This window comes from Oncorhynchus masou, chromosome 31 (genome assembly GCF_036934945.1).
Source record: "Oncorhynchus masou masou isolate Uvic2021 chromosome 31, UVic_Omas_1.1, whole genome shotgun sequence".
Taxonomy (NCBI): Eukaryota; Metazoa; Chordata; class Actinopteri; order Salmoniformes; family Salmonidae; genus Oncorhynchus; species Oncorhynchus masou.
Genome location: NC_088242.1, coordinates 86,673,387 through 86,699,427, shown reverse-complemented (window position 1 = coordinate 86,699,427; position 26,041 = coordinate 86,673,387). Strand labels below are relative to the sequence as shown.

Here is a 26,041-nt window from a genome sequence, read left to right as displayed (position 1 = left end):
GAGCCCCCCGCCTGTCCTGCGCTGCTGCCGGAGCCCCCCGCCTGTCCGGCGCTGCTGCCGGAGCCCCTCAGCCCAGAGGCGCCAGAGCCCCTCAGCCCAGAAGCGCCAGAACCCCTCAGCCCAGAGGCGCCAGAGCCCCTGTCCCTCTGTCCCGAGCTTCCGCCCCTCTGTCCCGAGCTCCCGCCCCTCTGCCCCGAGCTCCCGCCCCTCTGTCCCGAGCTCCCGCCCCTCTGTCCCGAGCTGCCCCTCTGTCCATTGAGAAGAGTTGCCATGGTTAGGAAGCCACGGAGGCGGACTAAGACAATGGTGAAGTGGGGTCCGCGTCCCGCGCCAGAGCCGCCACCGCGGACAGACGCCCACCCAGACCCTCCCCTATAGGTTAAGGTTTTGCGGCCGGAGTCCGCACCTTTGGGGGGGGGGGTACTGTCACGTTCTGACCTTTATTTCCTTTGTTTTGTATTTATTTTGTATGGTCAGGGCGTGAGTTGGGTGGGCAGTCTATGTTTGACTTTCTATGATTTGGGATGTCTATGTTGATGGCTTGTTTCAGCGCAGCTCGCATTAGCTTCACGGTTGTTATTTTGTTTACTGTTTTTTGTATAGTGTTTCGATGTTCAGTTCTTTCTTTAATTAAAACATTCAACATGAACACACAAAAACAGTAAACAAAATAACAACCCACTCACTCATAGACTGCCCACTCAACTCACGCCCTGACCATACTAACACACAGGAAACTGTTGAGCGTGAAAAGCCCAGCAGCGTTGCAGTTCTTGACACAAACCGGTCCACCTGGCAGCTATTAACATACCCCGTTCAAAGGCACTTAAATATTTTGTCTTACCCATTCACCCTCTCAATGCACACATACACAATCCATGTCTCAAGGCTTAAACATCCTTCTTTAACCTGTCTCCTTCCCTTCATCTACACTGATTGAAGTGGATTTAACAAGTGACATCAATAAGGGATCATAGTTTTCACCTGGATTCACCTGGTCAGTCTATGTCATGGAAAGAGCAAGTGTTCTTAATGTTTTGTATATTCAGTGTATGTGTTCCTTTGTGAGTGGATACATTCATTTGAATGCATGAGTATGTGTGTGACGTGCGAGTGTGCCTGCATGTGTGTGTGCGTGAGCGCACATGCCTGTGTGCCTGTTTAGCATAATCCTCAGTAATAAATCATAGTCAGTGTATTCCCTTAGGTGTTGTGGTGCTCATTTAGACTCCCAGTGACCATCCACAGCAATCTGTTATGTGCCTGGGGCCTCTCTCTCTCTCTCCCACCCACTATAATAGCCCAGCTAGCCAACCACAACTCACATGATAACCCAGCAAATAACCATCTTTCCAAGGTGCAGTTGCTGTGCTGCTGTTGTCTAGTCTGCTGCACATGTAAGTGTGTTTAGGATAAAGGACTGTAATAAAACAAATGGGGGAACGCACATGTTGCTGTTCCCAGACAAAACAAGGTGTCTACATTCTAGACAAAATACTGGTCTATTTGCTCTTTCATGTTGTTATTGTAGCCTATAGAAGTGACTAGGATAATGAGCACTGATGTGTATCATGGTAGATGAGAGTTTTAGAATGAGAAAAATAGATGCTCTTTGAAGAGCTTTATACCCCCACACAGTCAACACTCTCAGCATTTACCATGAATATGATCTCCGTTAACAGTGGGAAAGTTCCCTTTAAAGCTAGAATCTTTCATTTAAACAATAGCAAAGCATTCTCCCCACCCCTGTTCTCTAAAAAGCTACGGGCGGGGGTTGGAGAAATGTACCCACTCTTACATTCATAGACATAGATATGGATGCAATGACTGACAATTCATGATATCAAATGTTTTGATATACAGTGTTTGTTTACATTTATGTTGTATACAAACATTGGGGAAAACAAGCTTAAATTTTGGGTTCTGATGGGGTATGACAGTTGAACTAAGTCCATGAGACATTTACAAGTTATATTCTTCAAGAATCAATGGGTAAATATCATAAATTATAAGTCAAAAAATGTATGTAGCAACTAAGGATTCTCGCTGGCGCATTGTTGGTATTTCAGTGCACAGCACTAGAACACTTTGAATGAAGCCCAAATATAGCGCATACTGTACTGAAGTTTTTGTGAGGAATTGATGAACCAACTTGTGATTGTCAGTTGGAGTGCTTTGGTGGACATTAAGAACCAAACATGCCTCAGATATACAACATTTGCCACACTAGTGCTTCACAGTTCAGTTACTAATGACAACTTTTAATGTATTTTTTTTGTTGTTTACTGACAAAGTAGTACTTCCAACCTGACAATCATGTACATAACGTGCAGTAGTCCATCCACAGGAGTGTATTGATTTGTGTGCATGTTCACTTCGAAGCTTTCAACGATCAGCAAAAAGGAAACCGTCAATATTACCCATCCTATTTTACACATTCTGCCTCGTACTGCCGCTATTGCTTTGATAGAATGACTGTTCCCCTGATGGAACTTTCCTTATTGTACTTTTGTTCTCGTATAACATGTCCAGTAAAAAATACACACGGTTTATGCTTTAAGTCAGTTTATGAGGCACTCTAGTAGCACTCTCAAAAGAAAGATCCATATGGAGAAGTTGAAATTGAAAAGCACTCCTTTACACAACTTACTTTCATTCAGTCCTGTCAGTATTCTACACCATAAGAAGTTCAGGTTAAAATTGTTGTTGTTCTTCAGCTTTAGAATTATTAAGATCAAGGTCTGAACTTTGTTGGGAATTGGCACCATCATTGGCCCCTACACATTCTGCTGAATACGGCAGAATATATATATTTTTAAACATACTGTGCTTCTTCAACACAAACACACACCCATACACACAAGCACCTGACCCACTTTCCCAAATACAGACATACATGCTCAGAATCTACACATTAGCAATTAAGTATTAACAACAAAAAGTCCACAACATAGAGTCAATGCCATACCAACACTAGACAATCAGCCCATTGAGTAACAGGAATCACTGAAAGGAAGATGGAGTCAATGAAGATGTTGTAAATGTTTCAAAACTTCCTGGTTCAGCTCAGTAGATGGAGCTTTAATACGTTATCCTTCAAATGTGTTTTTTGGTTTGTGTTGCGTGGTGGTGTTCTTCCCATTTTAATCTTTGAAAAGCTTCTTTGTGCTCCTGAAATGAAATACCTCAGCATCACTTTTTGCACAGACCTGCTATGACACTCACCAGTTCCACATCCACTCGAGATGTATTCCTCCAGCTAGCATACATCATACACATGTAGACTACCACCGTATTGCAGAACTCATTTGATAACATCATACAAAGTCTGAGAGCTGCATAGCAGCAGACCCCAGCTTGTCAGTCAAGGTTTTGTGGTTTGACTGTAAGACTAACTAGTTAGTTAGTTAGTTAGTTATTTAGTTAGTAAGAGAGTTAGTTAGGAACTACTCCTTATTCCTCCGAGCACCCTGTAGTTTTTTATAGTAGTTCTCCTGTCCAGTCTTGTTTTGAAATTGAACTAGGGCGGTCTTGCGTTGTAAAGTGGACTCTCGGCTTCGCCCGTCATGGAGGACCTCGGTGTGAGGAAGAGGCGGAGGGGGGAGCACCTCGTGGTCGCCGTCACCAGTGGAGGAGCAGGGCGAGATGGTCTGGTGCGGCCGGAAGCTGCCTCGAGCAGCGCTGCGGTTCAGGTTGTTTAGCTCGTAGGCGTCGCGAGGGTCGCTGCCATCAGACTCATCTCTCCACTTCCAGGGATTCCCATTGCCAGAGGAGTGCTGGGGGGCAGTGTGCACCACAGGGTGGTGGGGGGCGTGGGCGTCTACCGTAATGATGGCCGAATTGCGCTGGGCCTCCAAGGGCGGGCGGTAGTGGGGCGAGTCGGCGCTGGCCGTAGAGGAGGTGCAGGAGGAGGTGGAGGTGGTCTCGGAGGACTTGGGTGTGTCCCCCGAGGAGGAGGACTGGAGGAGGCCCTGCTGTTTGGACATTGCGATCACCTGCATGATGCGTGGCTGGTTGGGAGCCCCCCGAAGCGACCCGCTGCCACTGCTCTTCTCTGTGATGGACAGCCATTTGGCACGGGTCAATGCGCTTTTGGGCGACACCGGCGGCGGACCTGTCTCTGGGATGTGGGGGGGTCTGGGGGTTGCCACCACCCTCACACCCCCCGGAGGCCCCACACTTATGGGGATTTGGCCAGTGGAAGCTCCACTGTTGGACTGCACCGTAGATGGGTATAACGAGGCCTGTGGCCCCCCGTCCTCAGACACTTCCTCTTCCCCTTCGGAGCCCTCCTCACTGGCCTCCCGCTCTGCCTCATCTCTGAGGCTCAGACCCCGCATCTCCATGGACTTCTGCTTCCACTCTGTCACCAGCTGCTGTGAGCGCATGGGGTCCATGGGCACCTGCACAGCCTTGAGCCTCCTCTTTACAGGCTGGGTGGGCTGCATCATGGAATCGTCGGCCCCATTAGTGCCCATGCCCCCGTTCGCATTCATGCTAGCTCTGGGCAGCGTGTTGCTGAAGGTCACCATGGTCTGCTGACCCATGGGGCTGCGGGGTGCCAGGAGCTCCACGTCCACGCTGGCCCTCTTCAGGCTGCCCATGGAGGCTTTCTCGCGCTGCAGCGGACGCCCCATGCCTTCCAGCCGGTCCAGGGAGGGGGGCGCAGCGATCTCGTCAGCGCTCTCCGACGCTGAAGCTACACCTTTGTTGTAGACTGAATCGTGGCCCCGCTGGGTCAGAGCTCGTAGGGCGTCCTCCTTCTGGGGGGGCGGAGCTGGCTTGATGATGATGTCGTCGGAGGACCTGAAGTTGCCAACGGCGTGGAAAGCCTGGAAGAGAAGAAGAGAATTCTTGGTCGCCTGAAACTCCTCTATGGGTACTCAGTATAATAGTCCTGTGGAAAGGCAATATCATTCACTCTCATTCGTCTGCCTGGGTATACTTCGACAGAACTGATGAGCTAGCTCTAACCACCACTCTCATTCGTCTGCCTGGGTATACTTCAACAGAACTGATGAGCTCGCTCTAACCACCACTCTCATTCGTCTGCCTGGGTATACTTCAACAGAACTGATGAGCTAGCTCTAACCACCACTCTCATTCGTCTGCCTGGGTATACTTCAACAGAACTGATGAGCTCGCTCTAACCACCACTCTCATTCGTCTGCCTGGGTATACTTCAACAGAACTGATGAGCTAGCTCTAACCACCACTCTCATTCGTCTGACTGGGTATACTTCAACAGAACTGATGAGCTCGCTCTAACCACCATTCTCATTCGTCTGCCTGGGTATACTTCAACAGAACTGATGAGCTCGCTCTAACCACCATTCTCATTCGTCTGCCTGGGTATACTTCAACAGAACTGATGAGCTCGCTCTAACCACCATTCTCATTCGTCTGCCTGGGTATACTTCAACAGAACTGATGAGCTCGCTCTAACCACCATTCTCATTCGTCTGCCTGGGTATACTTCAACAGAACTGATGAGCTCGCTCTAACCACCACTCTCATTCGTCTGCCTGGGTATACTTCAACAGAACTGATGAGCTAGCTCTAACCACCACTCTCATTCGTCTGCCTGGGTATACTTCAACAGAACTGATGAGCTAGCTCTAACCACCACTCTCATTCGTCTGCCTGGGTATACTTCAACAGAACTGATGAGCTAGCTCTAACCACCACTCTCATTCGTCTGCCTGGGTATACTTCAACAGAACTGATGAGCTCGTTCTAACCACCACTCTCATTCGTCTGCCTGGGTATACTTCAACAGAACTGATGAGCTAGCTCTAACCACCACTCTCATTCGTCTGCCTGGGTATACTTCAACAGAACTGATGAGCTAGCTCTAACCACCACTCTCATTCGTCTGCCTGGGTATACTTCAACAGAACTGATGAGCTAGCTCTAACCACCACTCTCATTCGTCTGCCTGGGTATACTTCAACAGAACTGATGAGCTAGCTCTAACCACCACTCTCATTCGTCTGCCTGGGTATACTTCAACAGAACTGATGAGCTAGCTCTAACCACCACTCTCATTCGTCTGCCTGGGTATACTTCAACAGAACTGATGAGCTAGCTCTAACCACCACTCTCATTCGTCTGCCTGGGTATACTTCAACAGAACTGATGAGCTAGCTCTAACCACCACTCTCATTCGTCTGCCTGGGTATACTTCAACAGAACTGATGAGCTAGCTCTAACCACCACTCTCATTCGTCTGACTGGGTATACTTCAACAGAACTGATGAGCTCGTTCTAACCACCACTCTCATTCGTCTGCCTGGGTATACTTCAACAGAACTGATGAGCTAGCTCTAACCACCACTCTCATTCGTCTGCCTGGGTATACTTCAACAGAACTGATGAGCTAGCTCTAACCACCACTCTCATTCGTCTGCCTGGGTATACTTCAAAAGAACTGATGAGCTCGCTCTAACCACCACTCTCATTCGTCTGCCTGGGTATACTTCAACAGAACTGATGAGCTAGCTCTAACCACCACTCTCATTCGTCTGCCTGGGTATACTTCAACAGAACTGATGAGCTAGCTCTAACCACCACTCTCATTCGTCTGCCTGGGTATACTTCAACAGAACTGATGAGCTCGCTCTAACCACCACTCTCATTCGTCTGCCTGGGTATACTTCAACAGAACTGATGAGCTAGCTCTAACCACCACTCTCATTCGTCTGCCTGGGTATACTTCAACAGAACTGATGAGCTAGCTCTAACCACCACTCTCATTCGTCTGCCTGGGTATACTTCAACAGAACTGATGAGCTAGCTCTAACCACCACTCTCATTCGTCTGCCTGGGTATACTTCAACAGAACTGATGAGCTCGCTCTAACCACCACTCTCTATATCTCTGATAAGAGTGAGAGAACACAGGGACAAGGAGGAAATGAGAGAGGGAAAGAGATACAAGACAGAAAAGAGCTATGAGAAAGAAGGACATACGAGTGAAAGAGCATGATAAGGCAAATGGGTATGTAGAGTAGGCCCTCCCATAGAAAGACAGAACGTCATGGAACAACACCTCCAGAATCTGTTCAAATAATCACCATTCAGTTGAAGGATGGAAAGACCGTATCTAAAATGGAGAGACAGAGGCAGAGAGAGGCCGAGAGAGAGAGAGGCAGAGAGAGAGAGAGAGAGAGAGAGATATGATGGGTATGAAAGTGAACTCCATCCCGTCCTGAGGACAGTCTAATGATAGCAGAAAGCAAATGAGGGCGGGAGGAGTCAGAAACTTTAACGAGAGCAGGAGGAGTCAGAAACTTGAATGAGAGTGGGAGGAGTCAGAAACTTAAATGAGAGTAGGAGGAGTCAGAAACTTAAATGAGAGCAGGAGGAGTCAGAAACTTGAATGAGAGTGGGAGGAGTCAGAAACTTAAATGAGAGTAGGAGGAGTCAGAAACTTAAATGAGAGCAGGAGGAGTCAGAAACTTGAATGAGAGTGGGAGGAGTCAGAAACTTTAATGAGAGCAGGAGGAGTCAGAAACTTGAATGAGAGTGGGAGGAGTCAGAAACTTAAATGAGAGTAGGAGGAGTCAGAAACTTAAATGAGAGCAGGAGGAGTCAGAAACTTTAATGAGAGTGGGAGGAGTCAGAAACTTAAATGAGAGCAGGAGGAGTCAGAAACTTTAATGAGAGCAGTAATCTAGAGATATCAAAGAGCCTAGCGCTAAATGGCAGGTATGCCATTTACAGTTTGATTGGCTAAAATCCTACACCAGTGTCTGGCAAATAACACTTTCCTCTCCTGTGCTCGCCTCAAATGAAATCACAGAATGGCTACTATAGAAGTAGTAGGTAGACTTCCCTCACATATGCCTTTCAGAAATATATGCGCACATGAATAGCCCTTTGTATATCAACTTTGGTAGAATCCTTATATTCCGTATTCCTAAATGTTTTAATCACCTGTCAATCCTGCCCTGCAGATAAAAAAACAAACATTTACAGAAATAAATATTAATTTGCATCATCAGTATCAAACATAGAAATGTTCTATACATTATAGAAGTCAAGATAGATTTCAATGGAAGTCAGGTCATACCAGGTAGGCAGCGATGCCGGCCCCTATGAGGAAGCCCACGTAGACGTCGATGGGGTGGCTGCGGTACTGGGTGATCTGGGTCAGTCCGGTTAGTGCCGCAGCGATGGCAAACGCAAACACCAACACTGGCTTCAGCAGCTTGGTGCTGTCTGAGATGGTTGAGTTGAAGTACATCTGCAAGAAGAGAGAAATGGAGAAAATAAATGGTGAGATATTATAAAAGAAAAACTCAAATTCATTCCATTCATCTATGAAGATGATGTACAGTTATTTGATTTCTGCTTATAAACTGCATTATGACATGCCTTGTTAACTATTAATAAACTGAACAGGCTTCTACACGTTTTCACTTAATTCAATCCACATAATTTAAGCTCTGTGATAATATTTTAAGTGGTTTATAAGCAAACCTTTCTATTTAAGAGTTACCAAATATATATGTGGGAAACCCCAGTGTGTTTGGCACAGTATGCTAAGCTCTTCCTTAAAATAAACAGTGGGGACAGATTTGCCCCAAGGACTTGTGCAATTGAGAATCTGGTGCGACTACTTTGGCTACGATACCATTTATATTCACAAGCAATATTAGCCCAATGTCCTAATTTGTGGCTTATCAAATTCTATTGTACTTGACCTGCCACTGAACAAAGCATTAAAAAGACAATAAGACAATATCTGGGGGAACGTTTTCTTATCAATACTTCAACAGTGTTCTCTGCACATTTAATCAATAAACTAGATTATCATGTTCTGTCGCAGTTTGGGTTTTCAGTTGACTTAAAGCGACAGACTTTTTTTTTCTCCAGTTGAGTCCTGGTGGCCAATAGGGAAACACTGCCTCAGCAAATTTTACCTGGCCCTAGCAATACAGTCTAGGCAATAACCATGCTCTGAACTGAAAATGTTAGAGGACAGGTTACTGATAGTCTGTAGATAGTCTGTAGAGCATTTACAGATGGACTATCCAAATAAAGTGTTACCGATGCCACTGATTACTAGCTTCCATACTGTGTATTCATCCCAGGAGGTGTACTTACTGATATGTACACAGCAGCAAATGCAGACAGGGTTGCATGCTGGGAGGGAAAGGTTTTCCTGTCAAGAATCAGAAAACGTGTTAGCCTTGAGACGAAATGCTAGAAAAGCAGAAAGACAGACACCGTATGTCACACAGCTTTGATCATAACTTGAAAGGGGAGAGAAGAGCGCCAGTGTGGCGTAAGGAATAAAGATCACACCTGCACACCCTAACCCACATAGTGTTGGGGTGTTGTGTGCTATATCTGTCCCTCCCTGTTTATCTGTCTATGACTGGCCAAAATGGTGTCCTTACTAATGCCACCTTTATAATCCCTTAGCCTACCTAAGACTGAATAAGAATGGATACTTGAAAGCAACGTGGAGGAAAGGACAATCATGCTTTGGCTTTCACCTACCCAGTCAGTTTAGATCAGTGGTCCAGAGAGGAAGAAAACATGAACATGTGTTTTTTCAGGAGTATTAGGACACCTCCCCCACCAGAGAAAATAAGATGGTCTGTCCAGGGCTGCATTCCAATACTTTGAAATCATTTCCTGTCCTCATCTCCACTGAACCAATGAATCAGTATTCCTTTAAGGTTCATGTTTTGCTCTGTAAGTGTAACTGAATGTACAAGTAGTTGATCTTAAGTAAACAATGTCCTTGAAAACCCATTAAATTGATATTCACCCTTCATTTTTTTAGCTTCTCTTTTTCCCTTGCTGTGTTTAGTTTGCCTCATGAGATGTGGACACACAAGAGCTTCTTCCTGGTTCTGGTGATTGTGGCCAAGGGAATAATTGCCGTTTTTTGAATGGTACTGTAATTTCATCCTACACAATCTGTGCTGTACTGTATTTTTAGATGGCTAAAAACGTTTTGACCACTAGTGGGTGCATGGTATTGTTGTTTCTGGCTCATTAACATATTTTGAGGCTTGTCTTGTATGAGGCTATATTTGTTGCACCTGTTAGTAAGAGTGCTGTACAAAGTTAACCGGTGTGTGGTAGTTGTGTTCCTTCAAAGTAAAATGTATAGGGGACAGATTAAACCTGTAATGGTTGCCAATGGTTTTGCCATGTAGTCGCTGCCAGTTTAGAAGCATTTGTTAAGTGGAACACCACATATTTATTGATACGCTGTAATGTGCAAACACATTACATAGCAGCCGACCTGCTTGCACCAATCCCATGTAATTACAGCAAAATACTGTGAAATACAAACCCCAATCATCCATCCATTCATTACGATTACGGTAGCATTTACTTTGTTACAGTATAATAAATCAAATCAAATCAAATTTTATTTGTCACATACACATGGTTAGCGGATGTTAATGCGAGTGTAGCGAAATGCTTGTTATGATACTGTCAATTCTACAGTATTGTACTGTGTGTTATTACACACCACTTGCTTTGATACTGTATGGATTAGAGTAGGTGTACTGCGTTATGAAATACAACAACTTACTGCCTGTAAATTACTGTCAAATTCAATACAGCCCCTTTACAGTGTATGTCATGTTATGTAATGCAGCTACCTGGCAGAGAGGATGGCGTGCTGGTCGTGGCTGGAGCAGATGTCCTTGGTGATGTAGGGGTTTTTGTCACATGCCACACCTGGCTGAGTGTAGTTGGGCTTACATACGGTCAGAAAGAAGGGGGAGTGATAGCCTGTGGCCAACTGGATCACATCAGTTACTAGAGCCGTGGCACACAGCCCAAACACATGGACGCCTAGAGAGAGAGGGAGAAGGGGAGAGAGAGTAAGGGACTGAAAAGGAGAGGAGGGTGAATGAGAGGGAGAGAGACGGAGGATGGGGAAGAGGGAGGGAGAAATACAGAGATAGAAAGAGAGGGAGAGAGAGAGAGAGAGAGAGAGAGAGATAGAAAGGTGGGGAGAGGGAGAGCAGTGACGGGGGAGAGGGAGAGCAGTGACGTGGGGGGAGAGGGAGAGCAGTGACGTGGGGGGAGAGGGAGAGCAGTGATGTGGGGGGAGAGGGAGAGCAGTGACGTGGGGGGAGAGGGAGAGCAGTGACGTGGGGGGAGAGGGAGAGCAGTGATGTGGGGGGAGAGGGAGAGCAGTGACGTGGGGGAGAGGGAGAGCAGTGATGTGGGGGAGAGGGAGAGCAGTGATGTGGGGGAGAGGGAAAGCAGTGATGTGGGGAGAGAGGGAGAGCAGTGATGTGGGGGAGAGGGAGAGCAGTGATGTGGGGAGAGAGGGAGAGCAGTGATGTGGGGGAGAGGGAGAGCAGTGACGTGGGGGAGAGGGAGAGCAGTGATGTGGGGGGAGAGGGAGAGCAGTGATGTGGGGGGAGAGGGAAAGCAGTGATGTGGGGGAGAGGGAGAGCAGTGATGTGGGGGAGAGGGAGAGCAGTGACGTGGGGGGAGAGGGAGAGCAGTGACGTGGGGGAGAGGGAGAGCAGTGATGTGGGGGAGAGGGAGAGCAGTGACGTGGGGGAGAGGGAGAGCAGTGATGTGGGGGAGAGGGAGAGCAGTGATGTGGGGGGAGAGGGAAAGCAGTGATGTGGGGGGAGAGGGAAAGCAGTGATGTGGGGGAGAGGGAGAGCAGTGATGTGGGGGAGAGGGAGAGCAGTGACGTGGGGGAGAGGGAGAGCAGTGACGTGGGGGAGAGGGAGAGCAGTGATGTGGGGGAGAGGGAAAGCAGTGATGTGGGGGAGAGGGAGAGCAGTGACGTGGGGGAGAGGGAGAGCAGTGATGTGGGGGAGAGGGAGAGCAGTGATGTGGGGGGAGAGGGAAAGCAGTGATGTGGGGGAGAGGGAAAGCAGTGATGTGGGGGAGAGGGAGAGTAGTGATGTGGGGGGAGAGGGAGAGCAGTGATGTGGGGGGAGAGGGAGAGCAGTGATGTGGGGGGAGAGGGAAAGCAGTGATGTGGGGGGAGAGGGAGAGTAGTGATGTGGGGGGAGAGGGAGAGCAGTGACGTGGGGGGAGAGCAGTGATGTGGGGAGAGAGGGAGAGCAGTGACGTAGGGAAATGGAGAGCAGTGATGTGGGGAGAGAGGGAGAGCAGTGATGTGGGTGGAGAGGGAGAGCAGTGACATGGGAGAAAGGGAGAGCAGTGACATGGGGAGAGGGAGAGCAGTGACATGGGGAGAGAGGGAAAACAGTGACATGGGACAAAGGGAGAGCAGTGACATGGGGAGAGGGAGAGCAGTGACATGGGGAGAGGGAGAGCAGTGACATGGAAGAAAGGGAGAGTAGTGACATGGGAGAAAGGGAGAGCAGTGATATGGGAGGAAGGGAGAGCAGTGACATGGGGAGAGGGAGAGCAGTGACATGGGACAAAGGGAGAGCAGTGACATGAGAGAAAGGGAGAGCAGTGACATGGGGAGAGGGAGAGCAGTGACATGAGAGAAAGGGAGAGCAGTGACATGGGGAGAGGGAGAGCAGTGACATGAGAGAAAGGGAGAGCAGTGACATGAGAGAAAGGGAGAGCAGTGACATGGGGAGAGGGAGAGCAGTGACATGGGGAGAGGGAGAACAGTGACATGGGGAGAGGGAGAGCAGTGACATGGGGAGAGGGAGAACAGTGACATGGGAGAAAGGGAGAGCAGTGACATGAGAGAAAGGGAGAGCAGTGACATGGGGAGAGGGAGAGCAGTGACATGGGAGAAATGGAGAGCAGTGACATGGGGAGAGGGAGAACAGTGACATGAGAGAAAGGGAGAGCAGTGACATGGGGAGAGGGAGAGCAGTGACATGGGGAGAGGGAGAACAGTGACATGGGAGAAAGGGAGAGCAGTGACATGAGAGAAAGGGAGAGCAGTGACATGGGAGAAAGGGAGAGCAGTGACATGGGGAGAGGGAGAACAGTGACATGGGAGAAAGGGAGAGCAGTGACATGGGGAGAGGGAGAACAGTGACATGGGACAAAGGGAGAACAGTGACATGGGGAGAGGGAGAGCAGTGACATGGGAGAAAGGGAGAGCAGTGACATGGGGAGAGGGAGAGCAGTGACATGGGAGAAAGGGAGAGCAGTGACATGGGGAGAGGGAGAACAGTGACATGGGAGAAAGGGAGAGCAGTGACATGGGGAGAGGGAGAACAGTGACATGGGGAGAGGGAGAGCAGTGACATGGGAGAAATGGAGAGCAGTGACATGGGAGAAAGGGAGAACAGTGACATGGGAGAAAGGGAGAGCAGTGACATGGGGAGAGGGAGAACAGTGACATGGGAGAAAGGGAGAGCAGTGACATGGGGAGAGGGAGAACAGTGACATGGGGAGAGGGAGAGCAGTGACATGGGAGAAATGGAGAGCAGTGACATGGGAGAAAGGGAGAGCAGTGACATGGGGAGAGGGAGAACAGTGACATGGGAGAAAGGGAGAGCAGTGACATGGGGAGAGGGAGAACAGTGACATGGGGAGAGGGAGAGCAGTGACATGGGAGAAATGGAGAGCAGTGATATGGGAGAAAGGGAGAGCAGTGACATGGTAGAAAGGGAGAGCAGTGACATGGGGAGAGGGAGAACAGTGAAGATGAGAAAACAAGAGGAGGAAATAAAGAAAGAGTGAGTCATTGTCACACTGGAGAAATCCAGGAACAGGCCACATTCATTTGACACTGAGTGGAACCATACCTACGAAGCGCACCGTTCGCCGTAGGAAGGAGTTAAAGTTGCACCCGCCGGCGTTGATGCTGCCCTCCACCCCAGGGCGGATCTTAAGGTGTGACTGCATGCAGTAGACCAGGCCCTCCCCTATCATTATCTGACCAGATGACAACACACAGTTAGAGATAAAGACAGATTTAATGACCACGTACTAGTCGACACATTTCTACTTGACAATCATGCTCAACCCTGGAGAGAATGGGCTATTTGAGAAAACAATTTTTGGTTTGTGGTTTTGAGAAATGTTTGTCTCATCTTCTGTGGTCTGATTTGAATGTAGGCATATATGCATATTCACAACTATATTATGGTGTAGTTTGAATGGTTTACATTTCAGCCATTTAGCAGACACTCTAGAGCAACTTACATGAGTAATTAGGGTTAAGTGCCTTGCTAAAGGGCACATTGACAGATTTTGCACCTAGTCAGCTCAGTGATTCGAACCAGCAACCTGTCGGTTACTGACCCAACGCTCTTAACCACTAGGCTTTCTACCGCTGGTTTCAATGCCTTCATACATTCTACACTATTGAGTTTTTATGGCATGAGTACATGCAGTTTGAGTGTATAATGGCTTCATTATACATAGAGTGTATCACATAGGCCATTGTTTCCTAACTCCAGTCCTCCAGTAACCCCAATGGTACATATTGTTGTTGTGGCCCCAGACAAGCACATTAAATTGTACTTGTCAACTAATCATCAAACCCTTGACAAGTTAAATCAGGTTTTTTAGTCCAGGGCTACAACAAAAATGTGTGCTGTTGGGGGTAGTTGATGGAAACACTGACATAGGCCAAACGTGGGTATGTTTATAGGCCTTCTCACACGTGCGTGTGTGTGTGTGTGCCTGCACTCGTGCATGTGTGTTTAGAGGGGTGTCCTCACCGAGGCGGCCGGCCCAGCAAAAGCCAGGCTGAGCAGCATGAGTAGAGGGATGAGCTCGTCTCCACCGTCCACGTAGGGCATGCTCAGCGTCCGGTCATGGCAACGGAAACCCACCTGGGCCGGGTGGAGCAGGTCCGTCAGCTCCAAGAAGTAGAGCGACACCATAAAAGAAGCCACAATGGGCAGCTGGGAAACAGGACATTGAAGTGTATGTTAAAGGTTGTTGTCAGACTTGTCACTTTATTATCTACTATTAACCCTAACCGTGAATATACTATACAGAACTTCTGCCTCTCGCTCTTTGCGTATGCAACTTGTCTGACAGTAGTTGAGATGAGTTGAACAATTGACAAACAAACACGGACCATCATGAATGCGTATTAGTTTTCATCTGTTTACATAGTCTCTATGTGGCCACAACCTTCCCTATGAAGTCCTATCAGATCAGAGGTAATGAAGGATAGAAAACAAGGTCATTTAAGACCACTGGGACGCATCTACAATGGTTGCATATAGATAGTTACTAATTCAATGTCTATGAATGAGGGTCAGACTGTTTAAAAGACGTGAGCTGAAATGATACGAAAGCTGCTCATCCTCAGCTACAGGTCATCCAGATTTGTTTTCTCTCACTTCAGCTGCAGCATATTGATTCATAATCATCCACCCAAGAGAAAGGCAAAGCACAAGACAAATATCTGGTGTTTGCGAGTTCATTCATTCATTCAGACACTCATTCATTCAGATACAACCAAAGATTATCACCGTAACATGTTAAATGTCACAGTTCCTCAAAATATGCAATTATCATAATGTTTATATATCTACCCACCTCTACAAAATAGAAGCAAGGCAACAACGTCAAGCTGTCTTTGGGTTGTGTCTTCTTGGGCTTTGGGTCTCTTGTAGTCATCATTGTGACGTCTGTGGACAAACCTGAAAGAACACATAGTTGAAGTTCTGATAATATAATAGTACTGAATGAGCTCAGGGACATCTCTTTTCTATTTTAATATTAACATTTTGTTTACATTTATTTATTTATTCATGTATGTATGTATTTATTCCGTTAAAATGGAAAACAGATGGTCCTGATGCAATGGTAAAACATGTTCATGTTCGTGATAATGGATGACATGACAAAACTCCTGGGGTGCACAACTCAAGCCTGTAAGTTCCCGAGTATCGCTGGGTTTTGTTTCTGTCTGGTATTTATGGATCAATTAATCTTACTGGTCAGCTGGAGAGTGCACACACCTTGTTCCAGATATAAATCAGTCACTGGTTAAAAGCCCAAAACCAACAGGATAATCAGCAGCCTTCAAGGATCAGACAATAATCTATATTAATTTCTTGAGCATATGGCTTACAGGTAATTATTATTATTAAATTGAACCTTTATTTAACTAGGCAAGTCAATTAAGAACAAATTCTTATTTACAATGAAGGCCTACCCCGGCCAAACCCGGACGACACTGGGCCAATTGTGTGCCGACCTATGGGACTCCCAATCACGGATTCAAACCAGGGACTGTAGTGACGCCTCTTGCACTGAGATGCAGTGCCTTAGACAGCTGTGCCATTCGGGAGCCTACTTGTATAAACCAAATTTGCCAGTGAGTGGACACACATTGAAAGTGGTTGATTCATTATTATAGCCCACACATACATTGATAGGGCTATTATGGGACTGACCCATACCTATGGAGAGGATAATGCCAAAGTAACTAGTGCTGACTTTGGCCCAACCACACACACAGCCAGCCTCCCTGGCACCCCGAGCATACAGGTGAGAAGCCATGCCTGGAACAAGCTCTCTCTACTGGTACTGTAGCTCAAACTGTTAAGCTTCTCTGCTAGCTGCTATTCATGCTAACCAGCAGGAGATAACTTCAGGTGCTACATCTTTTTGGAAACGCATTGTTGCTAATACCCATCTCGATGTGGGTACTGATGAATAGCAAAATAATTATAGTGATATTCTCATTTTCTCATCTAGTATGGGAATATTCACAAAACATAAGGCCATAGAGAGTGTATTGATTCAATAAAGTGATAACACAAAGTTTTCAAACCTCAACAGTAGTGTAATGTAGTTGTGGAAGTAGTTGTAGTTATTCCACCATATTTTGTGGAATATTGAGACATATCTTCTTATTTTGTTTTTCTTAGCCTTTATTTAACTAGGCAAGTCAGATAGGCACAAATTCTTATTTACAATGACGGCCTACCCCTGCCAAACCCTAACCCGGACAACGCTGGGCCAATTATTCGCCGCCCTATCGGACACTAACTCACGGCCGGTTGTGATACAGCCTGGAATCAAACCAGGGTCTGTAGTGATGCCTCTAGCACTGAGATGCAGTGCCTTAGACTGCTGCGCCACTCGGGAGCCCCCAGTACATGGCCTGGGACATAGAGTCTTCTTGACATAAGACCACTTTGAGGCCTGAAAAGGTCTGACTGACGTTGATATTTAAGGATCAAAATTGGAAAACCAAATACGAAATATTTTTTACATATAACCCCATCAATTTATCTAAATGGAATATGGAAATATGATGGTTTTATTGTGAATTACAGCTCCTGGGCAATGGTATTTTTTTAAGCCACTGAATAAGGGCTATATAATACATTTATGAGTAATTTATAACACTAAAATAAACCGGGTGGTTCGAGCTCTGGATGCTGATTGGCTGAAAGCAGTGGTATAAGCAGTGGTATAATAAGTGGTATATGACCAATATACCATGGCTAAGGGCTGTTCTTATGCACGACGCAACACGGAGTGCCTGGATACAGCCTTTAGCTGTGGTATATTGGCCAAATATCAAAAACACCCAAGGCCATTATAAACTGGATACCAACGTAATTAGAACAGTAAAAAGTTATTTTGTGTCATACCCGTGGTATACCCCTCGTGCTTTATTGTTTAAATAAGCACTGCACATTCACAAACGCTAATCTACGGATTGAATTGGGTATGCAGTGACATACAAACTTGCAATTGACAGAATGTAGCATTATGTACAGTGTAGACATCAATTATGAATGGTGTATGAATATGTTATGTAGTCCCAAAGAAAGTGCTTCCTTGAAAATGGGTAGATGCTCCTTCGCTTTTGCATGGAAAATGCAAGTCCTTGTTTGTGTAGGGAAAATGCAAGTCCTTGTTTGTGTAGGGAAAATGCAAGTCCTTGTTTGTGTAGGGAAAATGCAAGTCCTTTGCTTGTGTAGGGAAAATGCAAGTCCTTTGTTTGTGTAGGGAAAATGCAAGTCCTTTGCTTGTGTAGGGAAAATACAAGTCCTTGTTTGTGTAGGGGAAATGCAAGTCCTTTGTTTGTGTAGGGAAAATGCAAGTCCTTTGTGTAGGGAAAATGCAAGTCCTTTGTTTGTGTAGGGAAAATACAAGTCCTTGTTTGTGTAGGGAAAATGCAAGTCCTTTGTTTGTGTAGGGAAAATGCAAGTCCTTTGTTTGTGTAGGGAAAATGCAAGTCCTTTGTTTGTGTAGGGAAAATGCAAGTCCTTGTTTGTGTAGGGAAAATGCAAGTCCTTGTTTGTGTAGGGAAAATGCAAGTCCTTTGCTTGTGTAGGGAAAATGCAAGTCCTTTGTTTGTGTAGGGAAAATGCAAGTCCTTTGCTTGTGTAGGGAAAATACAAGTCCTTGTTTGTGTAGGGGAAATGCAAGTCCTTTGTTTGTGTAGGGAAAATGCAAGTCCTTTGTGTAGGGAAAATGCAAGTCCTTTGTTTGTGTAGGGAAAATACAAGTCCTTGTTTGTGTAGGGAAAATGCAAGTCCTTTGTTTGTGTAGGGAAAATGCAAGTCCTTGTTTGTGTAGGGAAAATGCAAGTCCTTGTTTGTGTAGGGAAAATACAAGTCCTTGTTTGTGTAGGGAAAATGCAAGTCCTTTGTTTGTGCAAAAAACACAAGTTGTTTGCTTGTGTAGAAAAATGCAAGTCCTTGCTGGTGTAAGAAAAATGCAAGTCCTTTGCTGGTCAGTGGTGTGTGTGTGTGTGTGTGTGTGTGTGTGTGTGTGTGTGTGTGTGTGTGTGTGTGTGTGTGTGTGTGTGTGTGTGTGTGTGTGTGTGTGTGTGTGTGTGTGTGTGTGTGTGTGTGTGTGTGTCAGTTAAGAACATATTCTTATTTACAATGACGGCCTACCCAAGCCAAACCAAACCAATCCAAAGACTCTGGGCCAATTGTGCGCTGCCCTATGGGACTCCCAATCACGGCCGGATGTGATACAGCCTGGATTTGCACCAGGGACTGTAGTGACGCCTCTTGCACTGAGATGCAGTGCCTTAGACCGCTGCATCCATGCTTAAAAGGGTGCTAAAATGTTAAATATCGGTTATCGGTATCATTTTATTTTGGCAAAGAAAATATTGGATATCGGTATCGGCCAAAAATGTCATTTCGATGCATCACTAGTAATACTACTTAATACTACTACTTATTAACTTCATAGATCATTAGGTAGAGACAGACAGACAGACAGACAGACAGACAGACAGACATAAAAATACATGACCAAAAGTATGTGGACACCTGCTCATCGAACATTTAATTCCAAAATCATGGGCATTAATATGGAGTTGTTCACACCTTTGCTGCTATAACAGCATCCACTCTTCTGGGAAGGCTTTCCACTAGATGTAGGAACATTTCAGCAGGGACTTTCTTACATTCAGCCACAAGAGCATGAGAGAGGTTGGAAACTAGGCCTGGGTGATTAGGCCTGGCTCGCAGTCGGCGTTCCAATTCATCCCAAAGGTGTTCGATGGGGTTGAGGTCAGGGCTCTGTGCAGGCCAGTCAAGTTCTTACACACCGATCTCGACAAACCATTTCTGCATGGAACTCGCTTTGTGCACGGGGCATTGTCATGCTGAAACAGGAAGGGCCTTCCCTAAACTGTTGCCAACTGTTTCCACAATGTTGGAAGCACAGAATTGTTCAGAATGTTCAGAATGGCGCTGGAGGGGATGGCTGCCATTTTACGGGCTCCTGACCAACTGTGCTTTTTTGTTCGTTCTTTCACGTTGTTTGTAACTTATATTTCTACTTATTTTGTACATAATGTTGCTGCTACCATCTCTTGTGATCAAATATAACTTATGGATATCAGGACAGCAATTACTCACCTCGAACTGGAAGATTTTTTCTTTAATGAGTCCGACGCAAAGGATATACTGCTTTCTCGAGACCAGTCCCAAGTCCCTGTCATGTGCGTGAATAAAAGACTGAGAAAAATGGGGCAGTGGTCGGGCTGCTTTCTGAGAATTCGTAGACGAGTGCCATCCGTTCTATTGGCCAAAGTGCAATCATTGGAAAATAAAAATGGATGATCTACGATTAAGAATATCCTACCAACGGGACATTAAAAACTGTAATATCTTATGTTTCACATAGTTGTGGATAAACGACGACATGGATAACATTGAGCTGGAAGGATTTTCCATGCATCGGCAGGACAGAGAAGCTATGCTAAAACGAGGGGAGGGGGTGTGTGTCTATTTGTCAATGACAACTGGTGTGTAATGTCTAATATTAAAGAAGTCTTGAGGTATTGCTCGCCTTAGGTAGAGTACCTTATAATAAGCTGTAGACCACACTATCTACCAAGAGAGTTCTCATCTTTAATGCAGGCAAACGTAAATCTGTTTTTCCTCATTTCAACCAGCATGTCACATGTGCAACCAGAGGGAAAAAAACTTGAGACTTTATCTTTACTCCACACACAGAGATACATACAAAGCTCTCCCCAGCCCTCCATTTGGCACATCTGACCATAATTCTATCCTCCTGATTCCTGCTTACAATCAAAAGCAGGAAGTACCAGTGACTTATCTCAATACGGAAGTGGTCAGATTATTTGGATGCTATGCTACAGGACTGTTATGCTAGAACAGACTGGAATTTGTTCCGGGATTCATCCAATGCCCTCACTCATCGGCTTCATCAGTGTCGAGAGTTTCGAGTTCCTTGGGGTCTACATCACCAACGAACTATCATGGTCCAAACACACCAAAGCAGTCGTGAAGAGGGCATGACAACAACTTTTCCCCCTCAGGAGACTGAAAAGATATGGCATGAGTCCCCAGATCCTCAAAAAGTTATACAGCTGCACCTTAGAGAGCATCCTGACAGGTTTCATCACTATCTGGTATGGCAACTGCTCGGCATCTGACCGTAAGGCACTACAGAGGGTAGTGCGTACAGCCCAGTACATCACTGGGGCCAAGCTTTCTGCCATCCAGGACCTATGTACTAGGCGGTGTCAGAGGAAAGACCCAAAAATTGTCAGACTCCAGTCACCCAAGTCACAGACTGTTCTCTCTGCTACCGCATGGCAAGCGGTACCGGAGCACCAAGTCTAGGACCAAAAGGCTCCTTAACAGCTTCTACCACCCACCTATTTGTTTTTTACACTGCTCCTACTCACTGTGTATTATCTATGCATAGTCAATTACCTCGTACCTCGACTAACCTGTATCCCTGCACATTGACTCGGTACCAGTACCCCCCTGTATATAGCCTCATTATTGATATTTTATTGTGTTACATTTTACAATTTTTTACTTTAGTTTATTTGGTAAATATTTTCTTAACTCCTTCTTGAACTGCACTGTTGGTTAAGTGCTTATAAGTAAGCATTTCACGGTAAGGTGACACCTACACCTGTTGTATTCTGCACATGAGACAAATAAAGTTTGATTTGATTTGAATCATCTAGAATGTCATTGTGTGCTGTAGCGTTAAGATTTCCTTTAACTGGAACTAACGGGCCTAACTCGAACAATGAAACACCGCCCCAGACCATTATTCGTCCTCCACCAAACTTTAAAGTTGGCACTGCGCATTGGGGTAGGTAGTGTTCTCCTGGCATCCGCCAAGCCCAGATTTGTCCGTCGGACTGCCAGATTGTGAATCGTGATTCATCACTCCAGAAAACACATTTCCACTGCTCCGGAGTCCAATGGCGGTGAGCTTTACACCACTCCGGCCAACACTTGGCAGTGCACATGGTGATCTTAGGCTTGTGTGCGGCTGCTCGGCCATGGAAACCCATTTCATGAAGCTCCCGACTAATAGTTATTGTACTGATGTTGCTTCCAGAGGCAGTTTGGAACTCGGTAGTTAGGGTTGCAACCGAGAACAGATTATTTTTACGCACTACGCACTTCAGCACTCAGTGGTCCCGTTCAGTGAGCTTGTGTGGCCTACCACTTCGCGGCTGAGCTGTTGTTGCTCCTAGACGTTTCCATGTCACAATAACAGCACTTACAGTTGACAGGGGCAGCTCTAGCAGAGCAGAGATTTGACTAACTGACTTGTTGGAAAGGTGGCATCCTATGATGGTGCCACGTTAAGTCACTAAGCTCTTCAGTAAAGCCAATCTACTGCCAGTGTTTGTTTATGGAGATTGCATGTGTGCTCACTTTTTTATACAGGGCAATGGGTGTGGCTGAAATAGCTGAATCCACTCAATTTGAAGGGGTGTCTATATACAATGCCCTTGGAAAATATTCAGACCATTTGACTTTTTCCACATTTTGTTACGTTACAGCCTTATTCAAACATGGATTCCGTTTTTTAAAATCCTCAGTCATCTACACACAATACCCCATGACGACAAAGTGAAAATAAGTTTAGAAATCTTTGCAAATGCATTAAAAATACAAAACAGAAATACCTTGAGATGTTTCTACAACTTGATTGGAGTCCGGTGGTAAATTCAATTGATTGGACATGATTTGGAAAGGCACACACCTGTCTATATAAGGTCCCACAGTTGGCAGTTCATGTCAGTGCAAAAACCAAGCCATGAAGTTGAAGGAATTGTCCGTAGAGCTCCAAGACAGGATTGTGTCGAGGCATTGATTTAGGGAAGGGTACCAAAAATATTCTGCAGCATTGAAGGTCCCCAAGAACACAGTGGCTTCCATCATTTTTAAATGGAAGAAGTTTGGAACCACCAAGACTTTTCCTAGAGCTGGCCAAAATGACCAATCAGGGGAAAGAAGGGCCTTGGTCAGGGAGGTGACCAAGACCCCGAGAGCTTTAGAGTTTCTCTGTGGAAATGGGAGAACCTTTCAGAATGACAACAATCTCTGCAGCACTCCACCAATCAGGTTTTTATGGTAGAGTGGCCAGACGGAAGCCACTCTTTGGTAAAAGGCACATCACAAACTGCTTGGAGTTTGCCAAAAGGCACCTAAAGACTCTCAGATCATGAGAAACAAGATTTCTGGTCTAATGAAACCAAGATGGAACTGTTTGTCCTAAATTCCAAGCATCACGTCTGGATGAAACCTGGCACCATCCCTACGGTGAAACATGGTGGTGGCAGCATCATGCTGTGGGGATGTTTTGCAGGGGCAGGGACTGGGAGACAAGTCAGGATCGAGGCAAAGATGAACAGAGAAAATTACAGAGCGATCCTTGATGAAAACCTGCTCCAGAACGCTCAGACTGGGGCGAAGGTTCACCTTCCAACAGGACAACGACCCTAAGCACACAACCAAGACAACACAGGAGTGGCTTTGGGACAAGTCTCTGAATGTCCTTGAGTGGCCCAGTCAGAGCCCGGACTTGAACCTGATCGAACATCTCTGGAGAGACCTGAAAATAGCTGTGCAGCAACGCTCCCCATCCAACCTGACACAGCTTGAGAGAATCTGCAGAGAAGAATGGGAGAAACTCCCCAAACACAGGTGTGCCAAGCTTGTAGCGTCATACCCAAGAAGACTCGATGCTGTAATTGCTGCCAGAGGTGCTTCAACAAAGTACTGAGTAAAGGGTCTGAATAGTTATGTAAATTTATTATCAAAGTTTTTATTTTCAACAAATTAGCAAGAATTTCTAAAAACCTTTTTTTGCTTTGGCATTATTGGCTATTTTGTCTAGATTGATGAGAAAAAATAACAATTTAATCCTGTTTAGAATACGGTTGTAATGTAACAACATGTGGAAAAGGTCCAGGGGTCTGAATCCTTTCCGAAGGAGCTGTACTTTTGTTTATATAGTGTAGTTAGTGCAGCAATAAAAATGGTTGAATGTGTTGAAAGTGTTGGGGAGAATGGAAAGGGAGGGAGTGTCTTAAACAAGCTGAGGTCTGTCTATGTCTGTGGTCAGAGAACCAGCTTGACAGCCAGCGAGAGGGTTTGAATGGGGAGTCTTTTTAATTAAACAGGGTGGATTAGAAAATGGCCATCATCACTGGGTCTATTGTTGCACTCAAGTGGGAGTGAAGATGGTCCCTCAGTCTAGGACAGAAAGCGAGTCATTTTCACACGTCCTCCACAATGTTTGTGTGGAGTGCTGTGGGCAATGCTGGCCTTGTTCAAGAGAAAAACATCACTTTCTACACAAAGGTGGGGACGCCTTTTGGAGGCTGAAATCAGGGTTTCCAACACCTTATTAGGCAGAAAGGAAAGAATGTAAATTTTGTTTGATTTTAAAGTATTGTTAAACATATGTTTTGGGGACAGTTCAAATCAACTTTTATTTGACACATGCTTCGTAACAACAGGTGTAGACCAACAGTGAAATGCTTATTTACGGGCTCTTCCTAACAATGCAGAGAGAAAATAAAATAAAAATTGTTTAAAAGAAAAGTAAAAATAGATATACTAATAATATCACGAGGGAAAAAAATAAAAACGAATAACACAAGGAATAAATTCTCGATGAGTAACAATAACCTGGCTATATACACAAAGTACCAGTACCGAGTCGATGTGCAGGGGCACAAGGTAATTGAGGTAGATATGTACATATAGGTAGGGATAAAGTGACTAGGCAACGGGATAGATAACAGCTGCATATGTGATGGGTCAAAAGAGATTAGTCCAAAAAGGGTCAATGCAGATATTCCGGGTAGCTATTGGTTAACTATTTAACAAACTATTTAGCAGTCTTATAGCTCGAACTGGAAGCAAATCTAATTTTATTTGTCACATACACGTGTTTAGCAGATGTTATTGCGGGTGTAGCGAAATGCTTGTGGGGTAGGAGCTTGGCCCCTGTGATGTTCCACCACACTCTTAGAAAAAAAGGTGCTATCTAGAACCTGAAAGGGTTCTTTGGCTGTCCCCAAAGGAGAACCCTTAGAATAACCCTGTTTGGTTCCAGATAGAACCCTTTCGGGTTCCATGTAGAAACTTTCCCCAGATGGTTCTACATGGAACCCAAAAGGGTTCTACCTGGAACCAAGAAATGTGTCTACCTGTGTTATCCTATGGGGACAGCCAAAGAACCTGTTTGTAACCCTTTTTTCTAAGAGTGCACCTACAACATAACAGTGTGTTGAGGTACACTGTGCCTCTGCAATTTGACACTTGGTTTAATAAGAGGCAGGATTAGACTGATAAAGAGGATTAAGCCAGCTCAATGGTCCAAAATACACTAATTAAGTACTACAGTAATACTGCCTAACTGATTATTAACTTCCTAGATCAGTAGGTAGACAGACAGACAGGAAAACACAGGAAAACATTAACATATAGTTGGTGCAACAATAAAAATGGTTCCAAATGTATGTGTGCAGACATTAGATCCTATGCGTGTCATAGAACCGGTGGTGCAAGCTATCAATTGAGAAAATTCAGAGATAAAACTGCGGCATTGATTTTTTTTAAATCTTTTAATGTATGCAAATTGTCAGCCATCCAAAACATAACGGGCGGTTTATGGCACAACGACAAAACGTGCTGCCTGATATATGAATATAGGCAATAGCCTAGGAAACCTCAAATCAATACGGGAATCGCATTATATATGAATCACTAGTTAGGACTATAACTACACATGGTTGAAAATAGCATGATCATGGATGATGATTGATTCACATACACTCAGAGAGAGCAACAATTAAAGCTTAGGCTATGCATATCACAATATTATTTTTTTTAAATCCGTGAAGAAACGTAAAGCATAACATCCGTTTAAGAGAATAATAAAGTCAAAAACTCACCTAGGCTATATATATTAGCCTAATGTATACATGCAAATAACAAATAGAAAATCAGCAAAAGTCGATTGATGACAAGTAGCACGAGGAATAGGTGTGATTGTAAAACTGTTCATATAATAAAACTATTACTGTACTCGAATTGCGCACAGTAGCTCCCTCAGTCATTTACTGTCAAATCGACTGCATCGCGACTATAAAAAACACTGACAATGCACGTTTCATGGAATAAATAGTACACAGAGTTTTCTCACCTTAATTTGATAAATGGGAAAATTCCTAATAAAATCCAATATCTTCTCTTTCCCCCGACCTTCAATGTTTCTCACAGCAACTCAGTCCATTTCACATTCTTCTTTCTGCTCACGTTTCTCACCGAGCGATCCCGAAGAAATTGTTTAGTAGCGCTGGTGCAGCTTTGGTGTGGAGTGAAAACGCACGATTTCCCCGACCTCGG

The 26,041-nt window shown here is 45.3% G+C and overlaps 1 protein-coding gene across 1 annotated transcript; it reads right to left on the bottom strand.

Annotated features, from left to right (window-relative positions):
- Nucleotides 1-1,909: 1,909 nt before the first annotated feature.
- Nucleotides 1,910-25,892, bottom strand: LOC135525322 (phospholipid phosphatase-related protein type 3-like). The gene is made up of 8 exons (XM_064953027.1): nt 25,839-25,892; nt 15,444-15,547; nt 14,612-14,797; nt 13,691-13,820; nt 10,634-10,829; nt 9,111-9,168; nt 8,074-8,247; nt 1,910-4,832 (listed from the first exon to the last, which is right to left on the bottom strand). The coding sequence occupies exons 2-8, from the start codon at nt 15,525-15,527 to the stop codon at nt 3,447-3,449; spliced, it is 2,214 nt and encodes a 737-aa protein (XP_064809099.1). The 5' UTR covers nt 15,528-15,547; nt 25,839-25,892; the 3' UTR covers nt 1,910-3,446.
- Between the last annotated feature and the right edge of the window lie 149 nt (nt 25,893-26,041).

Excerpts from the sequence above, each read along its gene's own strand:
- LOC135525322 (XM_064953027.1), bottom strand. The coding sequence starts at position 15,527 with ATGATGACTACAAGAGACCCAAAGCCCAAGAAGACACAACCCAAAGAC. Across the intron at positions 8,248-9,110 it reads TTGCTGCTGTGTACATATCA|ATGTACTTCAACTCAACCAT; the intron begins GTAAGTACACCT and ends CTCTTCTTGCAG. Across the intron at positions 4,833-8,073 it reads CCGGCATCGCTGCCTACCTG|GCTTTCCACGCCGTTGGCAA; the intron begins GTATGACCTGAC and ends CTTCTCTTCCAG.